This window comes from Vollenhovia emeryi, unplaced genomic scaffold (genome assembly GCF_000949405.1).
Source record: "Vollenhovia emeryi isolate VEMERY1.0 unplaced genomic scaffold, V.emery_V1.0 DF939220.1, whole genome shotgun sequence".
NCBI lineage: Eukaryota > Metazoa > Arthropoda > Insecta > Hymenoptera > Formicidae > Vollenhovia > Vollenhovia emeryi.
The window spans coordinates 18,508-42,117 of NW_011967146.1; the positions used below are offsets into that span (position 1 = coordinate 18,508).

Genomic DNA, 23,610 nt, shown 5'->3' on the forward strand with positions numbered 1-23,610 from the left:
TCTTTTATATTAGCTCGACGTCATATATTATTCACGATGGTGCGCACTGACAGCTTCGCGATAATTTATTTGTTATATTCGCGCTTGATGGATCTGCCGTAAGGCGAGGCGCGACGGCGCCGGAGCGGCAGGTATTTTCGTAAAAATACCATTCGGCGGTTCATGCGCCACGGTGAAACGCTGAAACAATTGGTAGGAAAATATTTAGCAATCGAATCAAGCGTTCGACGAGAGCACCGCGTGCTTATATAAACCTGCAGCGTGTTCTCGAAATATTTGTTGTTCTTCAATAAAACATTACTAGCGCTGCATCCTACCCGACGCGACGGAACCTGGCCGGCTGTTTTTTCTATCCATACAGGTGCACTGCTAACGCCGTACGGGATACCATAATTCTCGCCCGAGCAAACAGACACGGAGTTTACACGTCGTATGAAAACGACCGGCGAGCGGCCCGTTGATTACAGAATGCAATTAATTAGCGATTACTTGCCGGAACTCGGCCCGGGGTGGCTGGATATCACTGCCGGGGGTAAAGTTTCCGGAATCTGCCGAGTGTCCGTGCTTATCTAGTCAGGGGGCGAGCAGACTGGAGCGACGAATAGCCGCCGCCGAATAACTTTAGCCGGGACTTTGTTGCGAGACATTGTCGACCATTTCGGCTAACGCTCGTCACATTGTACCCTGTACATATACCGGCCACCCACACTGCATCTCGTCAATTTACCCCAAGTCGCTGTGATGCGCACCGACATCAGCAAGACGGCAGTACGACCGCAAGACAGCATCTTGTTCCCTGGTGAAGCTTCCGAGATCCATCCGCTAACTTGGATGACGTGGGGACGTGGGAAATTATACCTGCAATTTCGCAAACAACGTTTATTGAGATTTCACTTAATTGGCAAAAATTATAATAACGATAATGATTATAGTATTATAATCTGAATTAATATTGTCAGGAGCAGGACGAGTCTCTTAGAAGAAAACTCGACGCGAAAGCGAGTACGTGGTATTACGTTTTCTACTTAAAATGCCTGACAATGGCTAATACTTGACTAACATTTCGCTAATGTGTTTCTTGACGTGCGTGAAATTAACATATTTTTCTTTACGTTTTAGTATTTCGTATTTCGTTGCCGAAACTCGTTGCGATTCAACCCGAACTGAGATTATCGATAAGATCAGATTTATTAAGGAAAACTCTGCTATTTATTGATTTCTATTTATATTCGAAATTTAATTTACGAAAAACTTCTTAAGGAGGTGTCAGAATACTTTGGCGGAGCAAGAATTCGAAACTCCGGTCTGGCGTGTGCATGAGAAAACGGTAAATAGAAAGCGGTATGAAGTTGTTGAAAAGATAAAAAATGTTTATTATTTTTTCAACAGCTATGCACGATCTAGTTCAAGTTCGTTGCACAGTTCAATCGAACAGTTTCTTGTGCCGTAAGTCGTGGAAATAACGTAAATGAGTTGCAGGCGGCTTCTCATGAAAGATTCTTTCGCGATTATTACATGCATCAAAGAGCGACAATAAACGACACCAGTTTTTGTATGTGCGCGCGTACGCGTGGAAAATTTTTTGCGGAAACTTCGCTTGCAACTACTTAGCGTACGTGGTGCAGATGAGGCGGGGAGAGACAGGGAGGCGTCGGGTGGTAATTACTCTAATGACACTCGGAGATGACGTCGCGGTTTATCTTCTCTCGCCGTCATTCTATCGCGCGTGAGAGAAGGATGTGCCAAAGTTTGTCGTTTCAACATCCGTGCGGTATTCGACGATCGTTCACCTCTCTCCTCCGTTAGTCACGTGTCGATTTTCCGGATACAATTAAGGTCACAATTGCGCGTGACAGCGATCCCCCTCGCGCCCCTTCCTTTCTTTGGGAGATGCTTGCCGTCGTAATTGCTTAATTCGCTGGTGACAGGAAAGGCGAGAAAGAGAGAAAGAGAGGGAAAGGGGGCTCTAACGACGTATCAACAATATTAGACGACAGTCTTATCGGTATAACGTTATAATTGAGTACAATATACGAGATTTTTGCGAGAGTGATGAAGGCAAAGTCTGAGTCAAGCAGGTTATCAACTGAAGTTGAGTAATTTCTTTATGACCTCAAGACTAACGTTATATGATAACATTTATATTTGACTTGCGATAGTGTCTTTTTTATTTAATTATAATTCGTATCTATGTAAAGTAACATGGTATAATAATCATTCAGTGACACAGCGACTTCGCTATTAACAGTGAGCATTTCCTAATAACGCTATAATAAAAAAAAAATTAAGAGAAATAATCTTAATTTGATCAATATTGATGATTATTTATTGAAAAAAATATTTTTATGCAATGCTCTACTTATTGTTAGTGCAAAGCACAATTTTGTTTGCATAATTGAATGTATTTATATATTAATATATATCAATATTATAATATTTGTTATTTACATAAATTTAATATTACTATACTATACTATAATATAATTTATATAATTTATAATATAATACAATAGAAAGAGTATATAATATGAGTATATAAACTCTCTCTCTCTCTCTCGCTCGCTCGCTCGCTCTCTCTCTCTCGGGCGAGCAAGTAGGCAGGCGAGCGAACGTATTCGGTGAACATCAATCACGTTTTATCCAACCAATATAAAATTCCTGTGAATTTCTGTGAATAAAAATTACCATATTCTGACGCATTTATAGAATAAAAATTTAAGATATTACTTGATGATTCAGTTATATTAAAATAAATGTTTTGCTAACTAATACCGCTTATAAGTTACCTATTGCCACGGTCACAGAACTAAAAATAACGTCTGTTCTATTATATATTCTGTGCAGCTTTTATTAGCACTTATATAAGATGCGATGTTCTATCTTCTCGCTCTAAAAATCACAAAATAAAAAATTCAATTAATTAACTAGAATTTCACATTAATTGCAGACAAATTCATCAGCCATTAATTATGATAATATAAAATTAAGTTAAATAAATAGACAAGAAAATGAAAAACATTTTCATTTTAATTATCATACATATTTTTATTATATGTCAAATTTTTAATTGTATTTCAGGAATTGAATACATAATCTTTAGCTATACATATATGGCAACTTATCAATGAATCATTCATCGATGTAAAAAATTTAACAGCTGTTCTATAAATATTATAGTACCAATAGAATTACTAATTTCCCAGCTTAGCATTAATTTCGGAAAACATTCCACATTACCGAAAGCAAAGGATTATATAATAAATGAAGTTTGTACATTCTCGCGAATGCAAAAATTCACGTCCATTAATTATCATTCATTATCATCACTTCGTACCAACGATGAAATAGCATTTTAATAGCATTATTTAACTTCCTGACCTTGCCTATACTGCTTATGTTACGTCACCTTGCTTTGGTTGGACAATCACTATTACACTAAGAGAAAACATTATCTCTCTCGCAGAGACGAACAAGCGGAGAGATACACACGGGGGATACCCCTACCACTGTCATATTAATAACGTATCTGCTGGCGATCGTCGAATAAGCACTCGAACAGTCGGCTACACACCGAAGTAATAGATAGACGCACTGATTGACAGACTGCCAGTTCGTCGGTGAAGGCCTGCGGCGTCGTTCGATCGTTGCTTAATGAAATTATCGATTACTTGCATCCACTTAAACTAGATTTACTTCGACATACCCGCGAAATGCAGAGGATACATTCGTTCGTCGTTCTCCTCTTGATCGCGGTGTTTTCTACATGCTCTTTGGCAGCCAATCAAACCGTGTTCGTGAATAGTGATAAAACGAAACTCAAAGTGCTTGCTGTCTTCGGACATCCTGGCAAGAGTCACTTCGACGTGTTCAAGCCGCTTCTGGAGGAATTACCTCGCAGAGGCCACGAGCTCACTGTGATCTCGTTTTTCCCCAGAACCGACAGTGCCAAGGCGACGGAGCCGCTGCCCAATTATAGGGATATCAGTTTGGTAGATCCCGAGAAAGGCGTTTTCGTGAACGTGATTGATCTCCATGAGATCGAACACACGTGGTACCGTCCTATGAAGGAGCTTTTCATGCTCAAGTTCTTCGCAGATCATGCATGTAATATCGGTCTGCGGAATGCGGCCGTTAAAGAACTCCTTCAATCCGACGAAAAGTTCGACGTAATCCTCACGGAGAACTTCAACACCGACTGTTATCTGGGCTTTATTCATCGATTTAAAGCACCCTACTTAGCCCTGTCGTCGCATCAAATCATGCCGTGGACCAGCAACGATATGGGCAACTTGAACGATCCCAGCTACATCCCGGTGATATTCCTCGGCCTCACTAGACCTTTAAATTTTTTCAGTCGAGTGCAAAATGTAGTGTGGTTGTCATTGTCTCAAATAGCCTACGACTATTGGTTCCGACCTGACGATCAAGTCATCGCCAACGAAATCTTCGGTCCGGATCTTCCCAAGCTTAAAGGAATCGCCCAGCAGTCTCAGGCGTTGCTGGTCAACACATACAGTAACATTCACGGCAGCAGACCTCAACTACCGAATATAGTGGAAGTCGGTGGGCTTCATATTCCGTCCAAGATCAACCCGTTGCCGAAGGACATAGCCAAGTTCCTCGATGACGCCCATGAAGGAGTGCTGTATTTCAATTTTGGTTCCATGATCAGGATGTCTACGATGCCGCGAGAGAAGCTGGACGCGATATTAAAGACGATTGGCTCAATACCGCGGAAAGCGATTTTGAAGTGGGAGACTGATAAGCTACCGTACAAGCTGGACAACGTTATGGTTAAGAAATGGCTGCCCCAGTTCGACGTGATGAGTAAGTGAAAGGACAAATGTTTTCTTCTCCTTTTTTTTTTATGCGCAGTAGATGTACACCGCTGTTTTTCTTGTTCGGCTAGTCATTCGAGATAAATATGCAATATTTTTTGTAATTTTTTGTAATTTTAAATTTCGAGGTTTATCAATGGTAATTTTTTTCTATCTGTTAAGTTTTATCAATGGTAATTTCTTTTCTATTTGTGAAGTTTTATCAATGGTAATTTCTTTTTTAACCGATGAATATGCAATAAAAATGTCACGTATCCTCACGAAATTGCGATCTTGTTAGCATTGGAAGATACTGAGTAATGCCGTTAAGTTAATATTAAGATTTGTGGTTGACCGATAGAAGTCGATATTTTCTCAAGCTGAGTTCACTATCTGCGAAACGAACGCCGAACGCGCAGCAAACGCGAACGTTTCTTGTTATCATTCAGCAGATTTATACGCCGAAGCAAATGCGAACACAACATTCCATTCGCGTTCGGCTCGATTCCCTCATGAGGCGATAAATCAAAGATCAAAGTAACGAACGCTTTTAAAACACGAACGCGAATCTCCGAACGTTCGCGTTCGTTGTTCGTTCGTAGATGTATACCCAGTTTAGACATCGATTGGACTCCGAATTAGTTTAATTAACGCAACGAAACACGGATTAATCTCGCGTTTGCGGTGAGTGCCGACACGCCACACATATGTGACATGTAGCCAACGTGATAACGATAATGCCATCTTTTCCAATTACACATCTGTGACTTGAGATTGTATTAATTGTAGTCGCTAGGTAAACATTTGTTTAGTGGCGACGGGCGGTTTTTAACGTCCACTTTCGCGGTGTGAGAAGGTAATATATGTGACGCGTATTATCGAACGTTTTAATGATTGGAAAGAAATTTGAGATTATTCTTTTTTCCAGATTTTAATAATCTTTCGTAGAAATCTTTCTCAGTTTAATCCGTTGTATAATGCGCAATGTTATCTATATATTGGAAGTAAATTGACGAGTGCTGTGATAAATGGACATTGGTAACAAAGTGCAAAACGAAGCATTATGAAATGACAGCTGATAAATGAAGAATATCTGTAGGACGTTTTAAGATGAAGTGTATATACAGGGTGTTAAAAAACCATTCAATATTTATATGGTAGATATAACACACTATATACTGAGTAAGAAACCTAAATAAACATAAAATTCGGCTCTCACAGTTCTCTTCAGAATTTATTTCCGAGTATTTCTGTTCAAGAAACATTGCTATTGGTTAAACATTACTGTCGGTTAAACATTGAAATCGGTTAAGAAACACGACTTGTAGCCTTTTCTGAACAGAATGTTCTCCGTTCGGACCACTGTGCGTAGGTTTACGCTGGATGAAAAATAACGTTTCTTTACTCTTACTAGTTATATGGAGGGAAGGAGGGCAGTGAGGGGTATTCATATTTGTTCTGTGTTATAAGACTGACAATTATGTCGGCGCGCGGTTCTATTTCGAATTTAGTCACGATACGTGACTTTCGTATGAAATAACCGTTAGACTGTTTATTGCGACGACTATTACCACATGCCTCGGTGGTTGCATTGGTAAGACGCCCTCTTAGTGATAGGGAGGTCAAGGTTCATATCCTGGCTGAGATAACGTTTTGTTGCAATTTTACAAATTAAAATAATTTACACCAATAACTACTAACATTCGTCTTGGCTTTTATAACCTTTATTACTTTATAACCTTTGTATCTGGCATTTTAAATAATTTAACTATTTAGGAAAAACAATTTAAAAGAGCACTTAAGAGACTTTGTACTGTAACAAAAGCATTATTGACACGTGGCGTTCCAGTGAAAAGAAAATTAGGTTTACTACCCGCAATTTGTAAGAAAATTGTATTCATATCAAACACAATGTATCAATCTTGCTACTCAAATTACCGTTAAGCCAAGATAAAACTCAAAATGTTCTCGGTAGTATTCCAATTTATTATCTTATTTTTAAAATAATATATGAATTACATTTACTTTTTTATTATATAATACATTTTTAAATACATTTTAATAGATTTACATTACATTTTATTATATAATACTTATGTAATTTATAAAATGAGTTTAGAGAAAATTTCGACATTTTCGAAAGCTAAGGATTATATAATAAATGAAGTGCGTACATCCTCGCAAAGGCAAAATGTATTCCAAAATGTACGTCTATTAATTATTATTTACTATCATCATTTTATTCCAACGATACATTGGCATTTATTATCCCGAGAGTGCATATACAGCTCATTTTGTGTCAACTTCCTTTGGTTGAACCGTCACTATCACCCTAAGAGAATACATTATTTCCCGCAAAGAACCCAAGCGGTGAGACACACGAGTCGGATACCCCTACCACTGTTTCATATTAATTACGTAGTTAGCGAACGTCGAATAGGCGTAGAATGCACTCGAACATTCGGCTATACACCGAAGCAATAAATAGACCGACTAATTGACTGACTGCCAGTTCGACGGTGAAGGCCTATGGCAACGATTGATCGTTACTTACAAGTGAAATTAGCGATTACTTGCATCCACTTGAACTTACTTCGACATACCCGCGAAATGCAGAGGATACATTCGTCCGTCGTTCTCCTCTTGATCGTGGTGCTTTCTACATGCTGTTTGGCAGCCAATCAAACCGTGTTCGTGAATAGTGATAAAGCGAAACTCAAAGTGCTTGCTGTCTTCGGACACCTTGGCAAGAGTCACTTCGACGTGTTCAAGCCGCTTCTGGAGGAATTAACTCGCAGAGGCCACGAGCTCACTGTGATCTCGTTTTTCCCCAGAACCGACAGTGCCAAGGCGACGGAGCCGCTGCCCAATTATAAGGATATCAGTTTGGTAGATCCCGGGACCGGCGTTTACGTGAACGTGATTGATCTCCATGAGATCGAACACCCGTGGTATCGTCCTATGAAGGAGCTTTTCACGATCAAGTTCTTCGCAGATCACGCATGTAATATCGGTCTGCGAAATGCGGCCGTTAAAGAATTCCTTCAATCCGACGAAAAGTTCGACGTAATCCTCACGGAGAGCTTCAACACCGACTGTTATCTGGGTTTTATTCATCGATTTAAAGCACCCTACTTAGCCCTGTCGTCGCATCAAATCATGCCGTGGACCAACAACGACATGGGCAACGTGGACGATCCCAGCTACATCCCGGTGATACTGCTCGGCCTCACTAGACCTCTAAATTTCTTCAGTCGAATGCAAAATGCACTGTGGCAGTCATTGGCTAAAATAGTGTACGAGTATTGGTTTCGACCTGACGATCAAGTCATCGCCAACAAAATTTTCGGTCCGGATCTTCCCAAGCTGAAAGAAATCGCCCAGCAGTCGCAGGCGATGCTGACCAACATTCACAGTAGCATTCACGGCAGCAGACCTCAACTACCCAATGTAGTGGAAATCGGTGGACTCCATATTCCGTCCAAGATCAACCCGCTGCCAAAGGACATAGCGAAGTTCCTCGATGACGCTCATGAAGGAGTGCTATATTTCAATTTTGGTTCCATGATCAAGTTGTCTTCGATGCCGCGAGAGAAGTTGGACGTGATATTAAAGGTGATTAACTCAATACCGCGGAAAACTATTATGAAGTGGGAGACTGACGAACTACCATACAAGCTGGACAACGTTATGCTTAAGAAATGGCTGCCCCAGTTCGACGTAATCAGTAAGTGAAAGGACAAGTGTACTCTTCTCCTTTTTTTTGTACGAAGTAGATGTACCATATACTGCTCGGTTTGCTCTTAGGCTAGTCAGTTGAGATAAATACGCAATATTAAAAAAAAATTTTACATTTTAAATTTCAAGTTTTATCGATGGTAATTTCGAAAAATTTACCTCAGCTAGGGTGAATTGGTACTAGGGCTCGCTATTATACGTTTAAACGGAAACACGTTTATACGTATAATTAGCTATCCGTTTATTAGAAACGTTTTTCCGAATACGTGTTTTTACTTAACAAACGTTTAACGTTGAAACGTTTACTAGGCTCTAACATACGTGTAAACGTTTATTAAACGTTTTTTTAACAATTGTGTGTTACCTTTACACCGGTTGATTTGTATCATTATTCTGTTAAAAAAAGCATTAAGGTAAGATGATAAAAAAATGAATATTTTACAAGGTATTTTGTAATTTATGTCAAAATATTGGAAATTTCAAACCTTAGTAACTCAAAAAGTTCTTAATAAAAAATACTTTATTATAGCGTTTTGGAAAGCTCTCAAGGTCAGCTAGAAGAATATGTTATAAAAAATAGGGGATGCCAGTTAAAAAAATTGGTGTGACCTTTATGTGACCTTCAAATAATTCTTCAAGGTCAAACCAATGGTACCATCTTATGACCCCCTCGAAACCAAACAACTTTTGTCTGAAACATTTTTTATTATTTCGCTTACCGGTCGAGTTATTCTCCATTAAAGGTTAAAATGGTCCACCCTGTATATTAAACGTTTATTAAACCTTTAGTAAACGTTTAAACGTGTAAACGTTTTTCTACAAATAAACGTTTTTCTGGAAGAAAATGTAAACGGATAAACGTTTCACGTTTAAACGTTTATTCGAAAAACGGAATAAAATTCGAGCCCTAATTGGTACCCAGGTCTACGCTGGATGAAAAATAGCGTTTCTTTATCTTCATTCGTTATATGGCTGGGGGGGGGGGGCAATAAAGGGTATACATATTTTTTCTGTGTTATAAGACTGACAGCAATGTCGGCGCGCAGTTCTATTTAGTCACGATATGTGACTTTCGTGAAATAACCAGGGTTGGGAAAGTTACTTTATAAAAGTAACTAGTTACAGTTACAGTTTTTTCGCTAACAATGTAACTAGTTACAGTTACAAGTTACCAATTCCGAAAAGTAACGCGTTACAGTTACGGTTACTCGAAAAGTAACGAATCGTTACTTTGCAGTTACTCCCTTGCAATAAAAATAATAATATCGAATCTGCATTTGAATTGTAAAGCGGCGATAAAGGCGTTTATGTGCAAATGGATCAAGGCCTAATGCGATCTGTGGAGGTTGAAAAAATATATAAAGTAACTCTTAATGTAACTATTAAATTAGTTACTAGTTATCGAAAAAATGTAACTGAGTTAAGTTACAGTTACAGATGTAGAGAAAGTAACGAAGTTAAGTTAGAGTTACCAAAAAGAAGTAACTGTAACTGTAACTTCGTTACAAGTAACGAGTTACTTCCCAACCCTGGAAATAACGTTAGACTGTTTATTGCGACGAATATTATCACATGTCTCGGTGGTTGCATTGGTAAAACGCCGGCTTAGTGAGAGGGAGGTCCTGCTTCATACCCTGGCTGAGATAAATTTTTTGCACGAAATTTAAAAATTAAAATCATTTACACACTAAGATCCGTCTTGGCTCGTATATCCTTTATTACTTCGTATCTGGTTTTAAAGTAATTTAACTATTTAGAAAAAACAAATAAAAACAATTTGAAAGAGCACTTAAGAGACTTCGTACTGTAACAAAAGCATTATTGACAAGTGCCGTTCCAGTGAAAAGAAAATTGGGTTTAATACCCGTAATTTGTAAGAAAATTGTATTCTTATCACAATGTGTCGACCTTGCTACTCAAATTACCGTTAAGCCAAGATAAAACTCAAAATGTTCTCAGTAGTATTCCAATTACAGTAAAACGTCCCACATCTGCGCTTCCCACATCTGCGCGCGTCCCATATCTTCGCTAGTTTCCGTCCCACATCTTCGCGTTTTCAAAAGGTAGCTCCCCCACCACCGCCGCTTTCTGACGCAGATGTTGGGTCAGTTCCGGTCCCGACCGGCGCAGATGTGGGACGTTTTACTGTATCTTATTTTTAAAATAATATATGAATTACATTTACGTTATATAATACTTATGTAACTTATATAATGAGTTTAGAGAAAATTTCGAAATTTTCGAAAGCTAAGGATTATATAATAAATGAAGTTCGTACATCCTCGCAAAGGCAAAAATGTACGTCTATTAATTATTATTTACTATCATCATTTTATTCCAACGATACATTGGTATTTATTATCCCGAGAGTGCATATACCGCTCATTTTGTGTCAACTTCCTTTGGTTGAACCGTCACTATCACCCTAAGAAAATACATTATTTCTCGCAAAGAATGTATCGACCTAACCCAAACGGTGAGACACACGAGTCGGATACCCCTACCACTGTGTCATATTAATTACGCAGTTGTTAGCGAACGTCGAATAGGTGTAGAATGCACTCGAACATTCGGCTATACACCGAAGCAATAAATAGACGGACTGATTGACTGACTGCCAGTTCGACGGTGAAGGCCTATGGCAACGATTGATCGTTACTTACAAGTGAAATTAGCGATTACTTGCATCCACTTGAACTAGACTTACTTCGACATACCCGCGAAATGCAGAGGATACATTCGTCCTTCGTTCTCCTCTTGATCGTGGTGTTTTCTACATGCTGTTTGGCAGCCAATGAAACCGTGTTCGTGAATAGTGATAAAACGAAACTCAAAGTGCTTGTTGTCTTCGGACATCTTGGCAAGAGTCACTTCGACGTGTTCAAGCCGCTTCTGGAGGAATTAGCTCGGAGAGGCCACGAGCTCACTGTGATCTCGTTTTTCCCCAGAACCGACAGTGCCAAGGCGAAGGAGCCGCTGCCCAATTATAATGACATAAATTTGGATCCCGAGATCGGCATTCACGTGAACATGATTGATCTCCATGAGATCAAACACATGTGGTACCGTCCTATGCAGGAGCTTTTCATGCTCAAGTTCTTCGCAGATCATTCATGTAATACATGTCTACGAAATGTGGCCGTTAAAGAATTACTTCAATCTGACGAAAAGTTTGATGTAATTCTCACCGAGAACTTCAATACTAACTGTTATCTGGGTTTTATTCATCGATTTAAAGCACCCTACTTAGCCCTGTTGTCGCATCAAATCATGCCGTGGACCAACAACGACATGGGCAACGTGGACGATCCCAGCTACATCCCGGTGATAATGCTCGGCCTCACTAGACCTCTAAATTTCTTCAGTCGAATGCAAAATGCACTGTGGCAGTCATTGGCTAAAATAGTGTACGAATATTGGTTTCGACCTGACGATCAAGTCATCGCCAACAAAATTTTCGGTCCGGATCTTCCCAAGCTGAAAGAAATCGCCCAGCAGTCGCAGGCGTTGCTGGTCAACACCCACAGTAGCATTCACGGCAGCAGACCTCAACTACCGAATGTAGTGGAAATCGGTGGGATTCATATTCAGTTTAAGATCAACCCGCTGCCAAAGGACATAGCGAAGTTCCTCGATGACGCTCATGAAGGAGTGCTATATTTCAATTTTGGTTCCATGATCAAGATGTCTTCGATGCCGCGAGAGAAGTTGGACGCGATATTAAAGGTGATTGACTCAATACCGCGGAAAACTATTATGAAGTGGGAGACTGACGAACTACCATACAAGCTGGACAACGTTATGCTTAAGAAATGGCTGCCCCAGTTCGACGTAATCAGTAAGTGAAAGGACAAGTGTACTCTTCTCCTTTTTTTTGGTACGAAGTAGATGTATACTGCTCGGTTTGCTCTTAGGCTAGTCAGTTGAGATAAATACGCAATATTAAAAAAAATTTTTTTACATTTTAAATTTCAAATTTTATCGATGGTAATTGCGAAAAATTTACCTCAGCCAGGGTGAATTGTTACCCAGGTCTACGCTGGATGAAAAATAGCGTTTCTCGATCTTCATTCGTTATACGGGTGGGGGGGGGGGGGGGCATTAAAGGTATACACATTTTTGCTGTTTTATAAGACTGACAACAATGTCGGCGCGCAGTTCTATTTCGAATTTAGTCACGATATGTGACTTTCGTGAAATAACGTTAGACTGTTTATTGCGACAAATATTATCACATATCTGTGGTTGCATTGGTAAGACGCCGGCTTAGTGAGAGGGAGGTCCTGCTTCATACCCTGGCTGAGATAAATTTTTTGCACGAAATTTAAAATTTGAAATCATTTACACACTAAGATCCGTCTTGGCTCGTATATCCTTTATTACTTCGTATCTGGTTTTAAAGTAATTTAACTATTTATGAAAAACAAATAAAAACAATTTGAAAGAGCACTTAAGAGACTTTGTACTGTAACAAAAGCGTTATTGACACGTGCCGTTCCAGTGAGAATAAATTAGGTTTAATACCCGCAATTTGTAAGAAAATTGTATTCTTATCAAACATAATGCATCGACCTTGGCACTTCTGTTAAGCAAAGATAAAACTCAAAATGTTCTCGGTAGACTTCCAATTTACGGTCTTCTTTTGAAAATAATATGTGAAGTACATTTACGTTATATAATACTTACATAACTTATAAAATGATTTCAGAGAAAATTTCGACATTTTTAAAATCTAAGGATTATATAATAAATGAAGTTTGTACATCCTCGCAAAGGCAAAAATTCACGCCGATTAATTATCATTCATTATCACCATTTTATTCCAACGATAAATTGGTATTTATCATCCTGGCAGCGCATATACCACTCATGTTGGGTCAACTTGCTTTGGTTGAACTGTCACTATTAAGTTAAGAGAATATGTTATTTCTCACAAAGCAGCACAAGCGGTGAGACGTACACGTAGAATATCCCTACTACTGTGTCATAGTCATAACGTACTTGCTAGCGAACGTGGAATAGGCGTCGAATGCACTCGAACAGTCGGCTGTACACCGAAGTAACAGATAGACGCACTGATTGACTGATCGCCAGTTCGTTGGTGAAGGTCTATGGCGACGATCGATCGTTACTTTGTGAAAATACCGATTAGTTGCATCCACTTGAACTAAACTTACTTGGACAGACCCGCGAAATGCAGATGGTACATTCGTCCGTCGTTCTTCTCTTGATCGTGGTGTTTTCTACATGTTGTTTGGCTGCCAATCGAACCGTGTTCGTGAGTAGTGATAAAACGAAACTCAAAGTGCTTGTTGTCTTCGGACATCCTGGCAAAAGTCACTTCGACGCGTTCAAGCCACTCCTGGAGGAATTAGCTCGGAGAGGCCACGAGCTCACTGTGATTTCGTTTTTCCCCAGAACCGACAGTGCCAAGGCGAAAGAGCCGCTGCCCAATTATAAGGATATCAATTTGGTAGATCCCAAGTCTGGCATCTTCCTGAACGTGATTGATCTGCAGGAGATCAAACACACGTGGTACCGTCTTATACAGGAGCTTCACATGCTCAAGGCGTTCGCAGATCATGCATGTAATATCGGTCTGCGGAATGCGGCCGTTAAAGAATTCCTTCAATCCGACGAAAAGTTCGACGTGATCCTTACAGAGAACTTCAACACCGATTGTTATCTGGGCTTTATTTCTCGTTTTAAAGCACCCTACTTGAGCTTGTCATCGCTTCAAATCATGCCGTGGACCAACAACGACATGGGTAACGCGGATGATCCCAGCTACATCCCGATGGTAATCTTCGGCTTCACTAGACCTCTGAATTTCTTCAGTCGAATGCAAAATGCACTGTGGCAGCTATTGTATAAAATAGTCTACGAGTATTGGTTCCGACCTGACGATCAACTCATCGCCAACGAAATCTTCGGTCCGGATCTTCCCAAGCTGAAAGAAATCGCCCAGCAGTCGCAGGCGTTGCTGGTCAACACCCACAGTAGCATTCACGGCAGCAGACCTCAACTACCGAATGTAGTGGAAGTCGGTGGGATTCATATTCCGCCCAAGATCAACCCGCTGCAGAAGGACGTAGCCAAGTTCCTCGATGACGCCCATGAGGGGGTGCTGTATATCAGTTTCGGCTCCATGATCAGGATATCTTCGATGCCGCGAGATAAGTTGGAGGCGATGTTAAAGGTGATTGGCTCAATACCGCGGAAAACGATTGTGAAGTGGGAGACTGACGAACTGCCGTACAAGCTGGACAACGTTATGGTTAAGAAATGGCTGCCCCAGTTCGACGTAATCAGTAAGTGAAAGGACAAATGTTCTCTTCTCCTTTTTTATGCCAAGTAGATGTATACCGCTGTTTTTGTCATCTGTATTAATCATTCGCGATGAATATATGCATGAAGAATTTATTTTACAGTATTTTCAAAATAAGACCATAAATTGAAAATGTAACGAGAACATTTTCAGTTGTATTTTTGCTTAAGGATAATTTTAGTAGTAAGGCCGATGCGTTATGTTTACGATAAGAATACATTTTTTTTTCAAAGTTACGTACATTAAATATGAAGTATTTATTTTTTACAATAAAACGGCACGTGTATATAATGTTCTTCTAAACTCTCTGAGGGAGTTACAACACCCTAGAGTCCAAAAGCGATAAAAATGGGCTTTCATGCCTTTTTTATATATGGATAATTTATTCTTTTTAAAAAATTATCAAAAGAAAAAGAAAAACAACAAAGCGCTCCATCTGCCTAAAAATTTCAATCAGTACATTGTTAATTGCGTTACATTATATGTACCGCAATTATATAAAGAATCCCAGATAGCCAAATCTGCCAGAACATATTTCGTCAAATGTCGACTAGAAATTTTGAAGGAAGAAAAACTGCGGATTGTATACAGAAACTGATATATTCGACATGTTGCCAGAATGTCAGCTGAAATACAACAAAATCTGCTCACATAACTGGACCCGCTCGGTTTCTGCCGACAATCTGTTGGCAGTGTATGTTTTACAGACTCTGTTGCCAAAACAGAAGCCAAATGTGGACACAGATGGCTATGGTTTTGGTGTGGGTTTCTGATGAATCTGCTGCCAATCTGTTAACATTTTGCTGACTAAAATTAAGCATGCGTTATGCCTTGATGCGCAAAGTTGATAACATACATATATGACAATCCCGAGAGGCTAAGAAAACCTGTGTAAAAATTTCAATTTAATCGATCAATTAGAAAAAGAAATTATCTGCACATACGCGCTCCCCTGATACGCAAAGCAAAAAAATACATAGCCTATGACACTCCCTAGCTAAGGGAACTTGTGTTAAAATTTCAAGTCAATCGGTCTATTAATTTAAGGGATTATCGAGGACAAACCAACAAACAGACAAACTCTCTCGCGTTATAATATTAGAATAGATTGTTGCGAGAATATTTATTGCTTGTTGTGCAAGGGGACATATTTTTTTTATGATAAAATGCACGAATTTTGCAATTTGACATATAAAGATAGACACGTAACTTCGAAAATAAACTTAGTAGTTAGATTATTAATATTATATCGCTGTATTATCGCTATATTAATATTCATGTACGTGAGTCCGCGCACAAAAATATGATAATGCTTAATTATTACAATCACGCTTCAAATTTATAATTTTTTATTATTTGTTTCAATAACGCGGATAAGAAAAAATATAAGAAGTAATAGGATTGGCAGTGTCATGTTAGATAGCAAAAGTATTGAAGGTATGAATGTTCAATTTCAAATTGTAAACCAAGTTTCGGTATAAGTTCCACAATAGAATAAAATAACTTATCAAGAAGAGAGAAAATAAGTGTGAATAAGAGATTTGTAGGCTTATTTAAAACGATGCAATACTGTATCAAATAGGAAAGAAAATGAAAAAATACATTTTCATTATCTGTCAAGTGTTTCTTTTTCCGTCAGGAATTGAATACATAATCTTTGGCTGTGGCAACTTATCAACTGATCATTCATTGATATACAAAATTTAATAGCTGTTCTATGAATGGAATCAATAGAACTATTAATTTTTCCAGGTTAGCAACATACATATTGATTTCAGAAAAAATGTCGACATTTTCGAAAGCTCAGGATTATATAATAAATAAAGTTTGTACATCCTCGCGAATGCAAAACTTCACGTCCATAAATTATCATTCATTATCATCATGTCATTGCATCGATAAAATGACATTTATTATTATCCTGATAGTGCATAGACTACTCATATCGTGTCAACTTGCTTTGGCTGAACAGTCACTATTGCACTAAGAGATTATATTATCTCTCTCGCAGAGAAGCACAAGCGAAGAGATACACACGTGGGATACCCCTACCACTGTGTTATATTAATAACGTAATTGCTGGCGATCGTCGACTAGGCACTCGAACAGTCGGCTACACACCGAAGTAACAGATAGATGCACTGATTAACTGACTGCCAGTTCGTCGGTGAAGGCCTGTGGCGACGATCGATCGTTACTTGCATCCACTTGAACTAGACTTACTTCGACATACCCGCGAAATGCCGAAGATACATTCGTCTGTCGTTCTCCTCTTGATCGTGGTGTTCTCTACATGCTGTTTGGCTGCCAATCGAACTGTGTTCGTGAATAGTGATAAAACGAAACTCAAAGTGCTTGCTGTCTTCGGACATCTTGCCAAGAGTCACTTCGACGTGTTCAAGCCGCTTCTGGAGGAATTAGCTCGGAGAGGCCACGAGCTCACAGTGATCTCCTTTTTTCCCAGAACCGACAGTGCCAAGGCGAAGGAGCCACTTCCCAATTATAAGGATATCAATTTGGTAGATCCCAAGATCGGCATTTTCATGAACGTGATTGATCTCCATAAGCTCAAACAAACGTGGTTCCGCCCTATGCAGGACTTTCACAGGCTCAAGTTCTTCGCAGATCGTGCATGTAATATCGGTCTGCGGAATGCGGCCGTTAAAGAATTCCTTCAATCTGACGAAAAGTTCGACGTGATCCTCACAGAGAACTTCAACACCGATTGTTATCTGGGCTTTATTCATCGATTTAAAGCACCCTATTTGGCCTTCTCGTCGCATCAAATTATGCCGTGGACCAACAACGACATGGGTAACGCGGACGATCCTAGCTACATCCCGGTGTTATTCCTCGGCCTAACTAGACCTTTAAATTTCTTCAGTCGAATGCAAAATGCACTGTGGCAGCCATTGTATAAAATCGTTTACGAGTATTGGTTTCGACCTGACGATCAACTCATCGCCAACGAAATCTTCGGTCCGGATCTTCCCAAGCTGAAAGAAATCGCCCAGCAGTCGCAGGCGTTGCTGGTCAACACCCACAGTAGCATTCACGGCAGCAGACCTCAACTACCGAATGTAGTGGAAATCGGTGGGATTCATATTCCGCCCAAGATCAACCCGCTGCCGAGGGACATAGCCAAGTTCCTCGATGACGCTCATGAAGGAGTACTGTATTTCAATTTTGGTTCCATGATCAGGATGTCTACGATGCCGCGAGAGAAGCTGGACGCGATATTAAAGACGATTGGCTCAATACCACGGAAAGCGATCTTAAAGTGGGAGACTCACGAACTACCATACAAGCTGGACAACGTTATGGTTAAGAAATGGCTGCCCCAGTTTGATGTGATCAGTAAGTGACAGACATTCTCGTCTCCTGTTTTTATTCTATTATTAGTAGTGAATGTATACCGCTGTTTTTGTCCTCGGTATTAATCATTTGCGATGAATATATACAATAAAACATATAGTGTTTATTTTTTACAATAAAACGGCACCAATAATGTCCTTGTTACAGCAAACTCTCTTAAGTGCTCTTTTAAATTGTGTGTTAATTGTTTTTTAAAATTGTTTAAATTATTTTAAATAATTTGGAATTTTCATCATAATGCATTTTTCCGACAAATAATGATCTTCAGTAGCATTTATATACACTGCAACAAAATTAACGCGACAAAATTTTATACCGAAATTTCACTCAACTTCAAATGATCGTAACTTCGCGAAAACTTATCGCATTAGATATTTTTTATTTTGAAGCTAGAAATCTCTACTTTACAGAGAATTTCATATTTTGAATATCTCTGTTCCCCTTATCGTGATGTCTTTAAAAGTAAGGACGTGTTTTGTCTGTAAAAGTTTTCATAGCTTGACGCGCTTCACGGGGTGCGATTAATTTTTTTCTCAAACTCTATGAGAATTCATTGTAAAATATGAACTTTCCCCTACACATAAAAAAAATTGAAGTCTGTGTGATTTTTTTTGGCGGAGTTATGATGTATCAAAGTTACCTATGCATTTAGTCTATTTATGCCTGTAACTGCCAGCATTAGCATAACCCAATGAGTACTATGAGAAGGTCGGATATTGCGCATCGTGTGTGTGCGTGTGGGCGCGTGCGTGTGCGTTTACGTGTGTGTCATAGCAGAGATAAGGACTCCACGGATCGTCACTTCCGTAGTATTTTTTTACTCCAAACCCTCGCTTCTGTGTGTGTGTGTGTGTGTGCGCGTGTGTGTGTGTGTGTGTGCGCGCGCGCGTGTGTGTGTGTGTGCGTGCGCGTGTGTGTGCGTGCGCGTGTGCGTGTGCCACAGCAGAGATAAGGACCCCACGGATCGTCACTCCCGTAGTATTTTTTTAGGGAGGTCCTGAGCCTGAGAGGGAGGTCCAGGTTAAAACCCTGGCTGAGGTATTATTTTTTCGCAATAGACTTAAAATTAAAATTATTTAACTAACGTCCTGTCTTGGCTCTTCCTCCTTTATTACTTCGTAATTATAATTTTTGCCCGAGTGGCTCGGGACAAAAATATAAGCGATTTCTACCTGTTAATCACAAGTCTTAATATTAGCTTAACTGCATTGATTGGCCGCTTGCAATGATAACAAGGTCGCAACTTCGCGAAGACACGCGATTTCTTATTGCATACTCATCGCGAATGATTAATACCGAAGAGCAAAACCAGTTGCACGAAATACTCTTATGCAACCTTGTTTTACTTGTATGTACATTCCCACCAGTAAATCAAATTTTAATCTGAAGCGGTATACGAGTGTCAAGTATGAAACAGCATATTGTATAAAAAAAATATTGCAACAATGACGATACAAAAAAATAATGATTTTCAACATATTATTTCATTTTCTCATCTTGCCACTAATGTACAGCCAGGAAGACAGCGAAAACGGAGATAGCAATGAACAGCTGACAAATAGCGATTTTTCTTGCCCAGCGGCAATTACGATCGCAACAGTAATTTACATAGCATGTTTTCCTAGAAAAGGGATAATATTTGTATCAGGCATTCTTAACTTATTGCATATTGTTGCTAGAATATTGCTTATTGTAAAAGGACATATGGTTTTTTTTTACGGTAAAACGCATGAAGCTTGCGATTTAATATATAAAGGTAGACGCGTAATTTCGAAAACAAACAGATTCGCTATATTAATATTCATGCACGCGAGTACGTGCACAGAAATATGATAATGATCAATCATTACGATCACGCATCGAAGTTATCATTTCTGTCTGAGTGGCTCGGGAAAAGAGCGATAAAAAATACCGATTTCTATCGGTCAATCCCACGTCTTGATATTAACTTAACTGCATTGATTCGCTTGCGTGGATAACAAGATCGCAATTTCGTGAAGACACGTGACATTCTTATTGCATATTCATCACGAATGACTACCGAAGGGCAAAAACAGTTGCACGAGATATTCTCATCAAGTGCAATCTTTTGCTCGTATATTTCCACTAATAAATCAAATTTTAATCTGAGTCGGTATATGAGTGCAGTCTGTCAAGTGTGAAACAGTTATTGTAAAAAAATATTGTGAAATTAACGGTACAAGAAAAAGGTTTTCAACGTATTTATTTCATTTTCTCACCTCCCAGCGAGGAAGACAGCGAAAACGGAGGTAACGAACAGCACAGACGAATAGCGTTTCCTTGCCGAGCGGCAATTACGATCGCAACAATAATTCGCGGAATAATTTTTGCCTGGCAATTTGCATGCACGCCGGAGACGACGCGTCCTCGCGTCAACAATCGCGTCGATCGCGTGACAAATTCGCACGGTCGTCGATCGCGGTCGCCGGATAATTCCGCCTCGCGACAGCCGTTTCCGCGGGTACCGATCGTGCTTTTACAGCGCGGGTCGCCGAGCCGCGCGCGCGCGCGGATTTGCAATGGTAATGCCCCGCTAAAAATTTCACCGGGTCGTTTTAGACACCGTTTGACATATTTTATTGCCTCCGCACCGCGTGCACCGCGCGCGCTCGATGATCGACGGCCGCACCTGCGCGCGCGGCGGGCGTTTTTATTTTTTTACCCCTATATTTTTTTCCCGCCGTTTTTGTCTTTTTATCGCGTTGTTCGCGGTTAAACTGCACCGTCGGCGCGACGCGTGTTTTCGTTTCGTAGCGTAACCCATCTTCCGGTCCCGCTCCGTTCTCCGTTGATAACGTCCCCTTATCCCTGGCCTTTACGCGTTTTCGTGACACAAAATTTCAACGCTAATGGGAGTTTATTGATTATCGGTTATCTCCCCCCCCTCCCGCCCTCTCCCGCCCCCTCCCCCCTATTCGTAATTGATAACCGGTTTTGTGCTATCACGATCTTTTCTTTGACCCGCGCTGCCCTAGTTTCTCTGATTAACATTCGGCAAACAGTAATTATTTTTCATAAATATTTACTTCCTGATGGATGAATAAAATCAACTTTTCATGAAGAGCCATACAAACAATTTCGCGATATCTAATTGCACACACGGATATACATGTGTGTAATTACGCTTCTTTCTCAGTTTGTCCGCGGAATATTCATAAATTTATTTACATAGCAGAAAATTCTCTCTATTCGTTGCAACCGATCGGAGATCGAACGCCGCTTCTCATTGAATCACCGCGCTGCATTTTTGCTCGGTCGCGTAACGCAATCGCCACTCGTAATTCTACGCTGAATCGGATCGCCTTACAGCCCATAAGCGTATTCCTGTCGACGATAGTATCTCTACTATTATGCGCAACATAGGCTCGCGTGTATTCTAATGCAACAATACTATGCGATCGGAGCAATTGCGGTCGCGCGCGCAGCGGCTGCTACCTGAGAACAGTATTCCTAGACGGGAAAAAGAGCTTGGCTTTAACCGACTTACGAAAGAACGTCAGGGCCTCTTTCCTCTATTCTCTATTCTTGCATTTCTTCTCTCTAGCGATCAGATAAGTGTAACATAAATAATAGAAGGTTAAATGACGAATTAAGGTAATTATGTAATCGATTGTACACGGATTTTTTCTTAATTTATCCGGAAAATCATGTAATCGTCGGACAGCGTGGCATTTCGAAGAATTTTATGAGAGTTTTTGGAAATTTTATCATACCTTTTATTAGTAATTATACTTTCACTTGTTAGGTATACATTTTACTAGTGAAATGTATGGTAAAATTTCAGAAAACTCTCACAAAGTTCTTCAAAATGCTATGTTGTCCCATGATTAGATGATTTTCAGGGTAAATTATTGTATATAATATAGAACAATAGAAACGTATTTTGTTCTCTTTTATCAACTCAAAATGACTTCCTAGATGTTTCTGTCGTTTACATCACATCATAACTGGACTTGTCATGCAAATTATGAAATGTCAAAAAAAGTAGAATGTGGGATTCCCGAAATAAATATTCTTTCATAAATTTCACATTTGTGAATACGAGAAAAATTCCTTGTAATTTGTGTGATGTCGTCATTCGTAAGAACGGAGGCGCGGGAAAGAAAACGAGCGAGTCGATGGTCGAATCGATTTTATATTATATATTTAATATAATATATAACAAATCTATATTATATTGTATTATGATTAATGATAATACGGAAAAATTAACAACGTTAACATTTATGATATGATTTCAAACAAATCTGTTAATTTGCTTGAAATCATATTATAATATGCAATCACAAAAGTGTTGCAATTGACTGATCAATAAGTGTGACAATGGAACAAGGAAAATAATTCAAACGTATTTTTTTTCCTCTTTTATCAACTCAAACTGACACCCAAGATATTCCTGTCGTTTATATATTACATCATAACTGGATTTGCCTTGCAATTATGAAATGTCAAAAAAATAAAATGTTGGATACCTGAAATAAATATACTTTCATAAATTTCACATTTGTGAATACAAGAAAAATTTATAACAACGTGTATCGTTTCTCGTGTTGCCATGAATGTGCAAATTTGCACTTTGCGAGTAAAGAAGCGGGGCAAATGTCTTTTTTGGTTTCTGTCAAAATGATATGTTGTGTACGCGTAGCGTAGCAACGGTGATTATAACTGCGAGAAAATTTCAGCAACTTTGATCTATAGAATCATCTGATTGCATTTCACATTCAATTGTGAATTTCCAAAATTTATATTCCCATTACACATTTATGGTATTGGCACAAGGGCGATGATAAATGCATTTTTTGAAAATAATTTAATAAATTCATAATATAATACCGATATTGGTGTCATAATAATATGAGTAATTCTGATATTATTGGAATTGAAATAATATAAAATAATTTCAACGAACATAATTAGATTATATTAAAGTTATAATTAATAATGTGCTACAAATTTATATTGTATTATATTTTATACTAAAACTTACACATAATTATACAGCTATATGTATATAGTTTTGTCTCTTTCGCGTTTTCTCTTTCCACTTCTGCGTTTTACTTAATATATTATTTTAAAATAAAGTTGAATTATTATTATATGCATAATACAGTAATAGATAAATGTAATAAAGAATAATTTAATAATAGGCAAAAGGAAAGAAATTATTTGAAATGTCCGATTGTCAAATATGTATACGTATTCACATTGTCTGACAATGAGATTATATAAAAAAGACTAGAAATTTAATGGCCAACAAATCATAAAAAATTCACACAATTAAAATTCATATTGTTATTATTTCTATAGAATGCATCGGGCATTCGATCCGTC

At 38.9% G+C, this 23,610-nt stretch overlaps 2 protein-coding genes and 1 long non-coding RNA gene across 6 annotated transcripts in view; 2 read left to right on the forward strand and 1 right to left on the reverse strand.

Moving 5' to 3' along the window:
• Positions 1 to 2,505: 2,505 nt before the first annotated feature.
• Positions 2,506 to 3,454, reverse strand: LOC105560823. The gene is made up of 3 exons (XR_001008859.1): positions 3,379 to 3,454; positions 2,787 to 2,889; positions 2,506 to 2,668 (listed from the first exon to the last, which is right to left on the reverse strand). It is a non-coding gene; the product is annotated as an uncharacterized LOC105560823 (long non-coding RNA).
• Positions 3,455 to 3,546: 92 nt separating this feature from the next.
• The window catches only part of LOC105560821 (UDP-glucuronosyltransferase 2B20-like), a 67,588-nt gene continuing 47,524 nt past the window's right edge, over positions 3,547 to 23,610 (forward strand). Inside the window, exon 1 of one of the 4 annotated variants that reach the window (XM_012010266.1) lies at positions 3,547 to 4,827. In XM_012010266.1, coding sequence (XP_011865656.1) covers positions 3,711 to 4,827 — 1,117 coding nt within the window. In that variant the 5' untranslated portion in view covers positions 3,547 to 3,710. Of the gene's footprint in view, positions 4,828 to 11,072; positions 12,394 to 13,518; positions 14,867 to 16,795; positions 18,241 to 23,610 lie in introns of those variants that run through there. The other 3 variants (XM_012010269.1, XM_012010267.1, XM_012010268.1) reach the window with 3 other exon arrangements.
• On the forward strand, positions 7,083 to 8,936 carry LOC105560822 (UDP-glucuronosyltransferase 2B20-like). The gene has a single exon (XM_012010270.1). The coding sequence runs from the start codon at positions 7,347 to 7,349 to the stop codon at positions 8,550 to 8,552; it is 1,206 nt and encodes a 401-aa protein (XP_011865660.1). The 5' UTR covers positions 7,083 to 7,346; the 3' UTR covers positions 8,553 to 8,936.

Bases quoted from the DNA above. Each gene is read 5' to 3' on its own strand.
- LOC105560822 (XM_012010270.1), top strand. From the start codon at position 7,347: ATGGCAACGATTGATCGTTACTTACAAGTGAAATTAGCGATTACTTGC.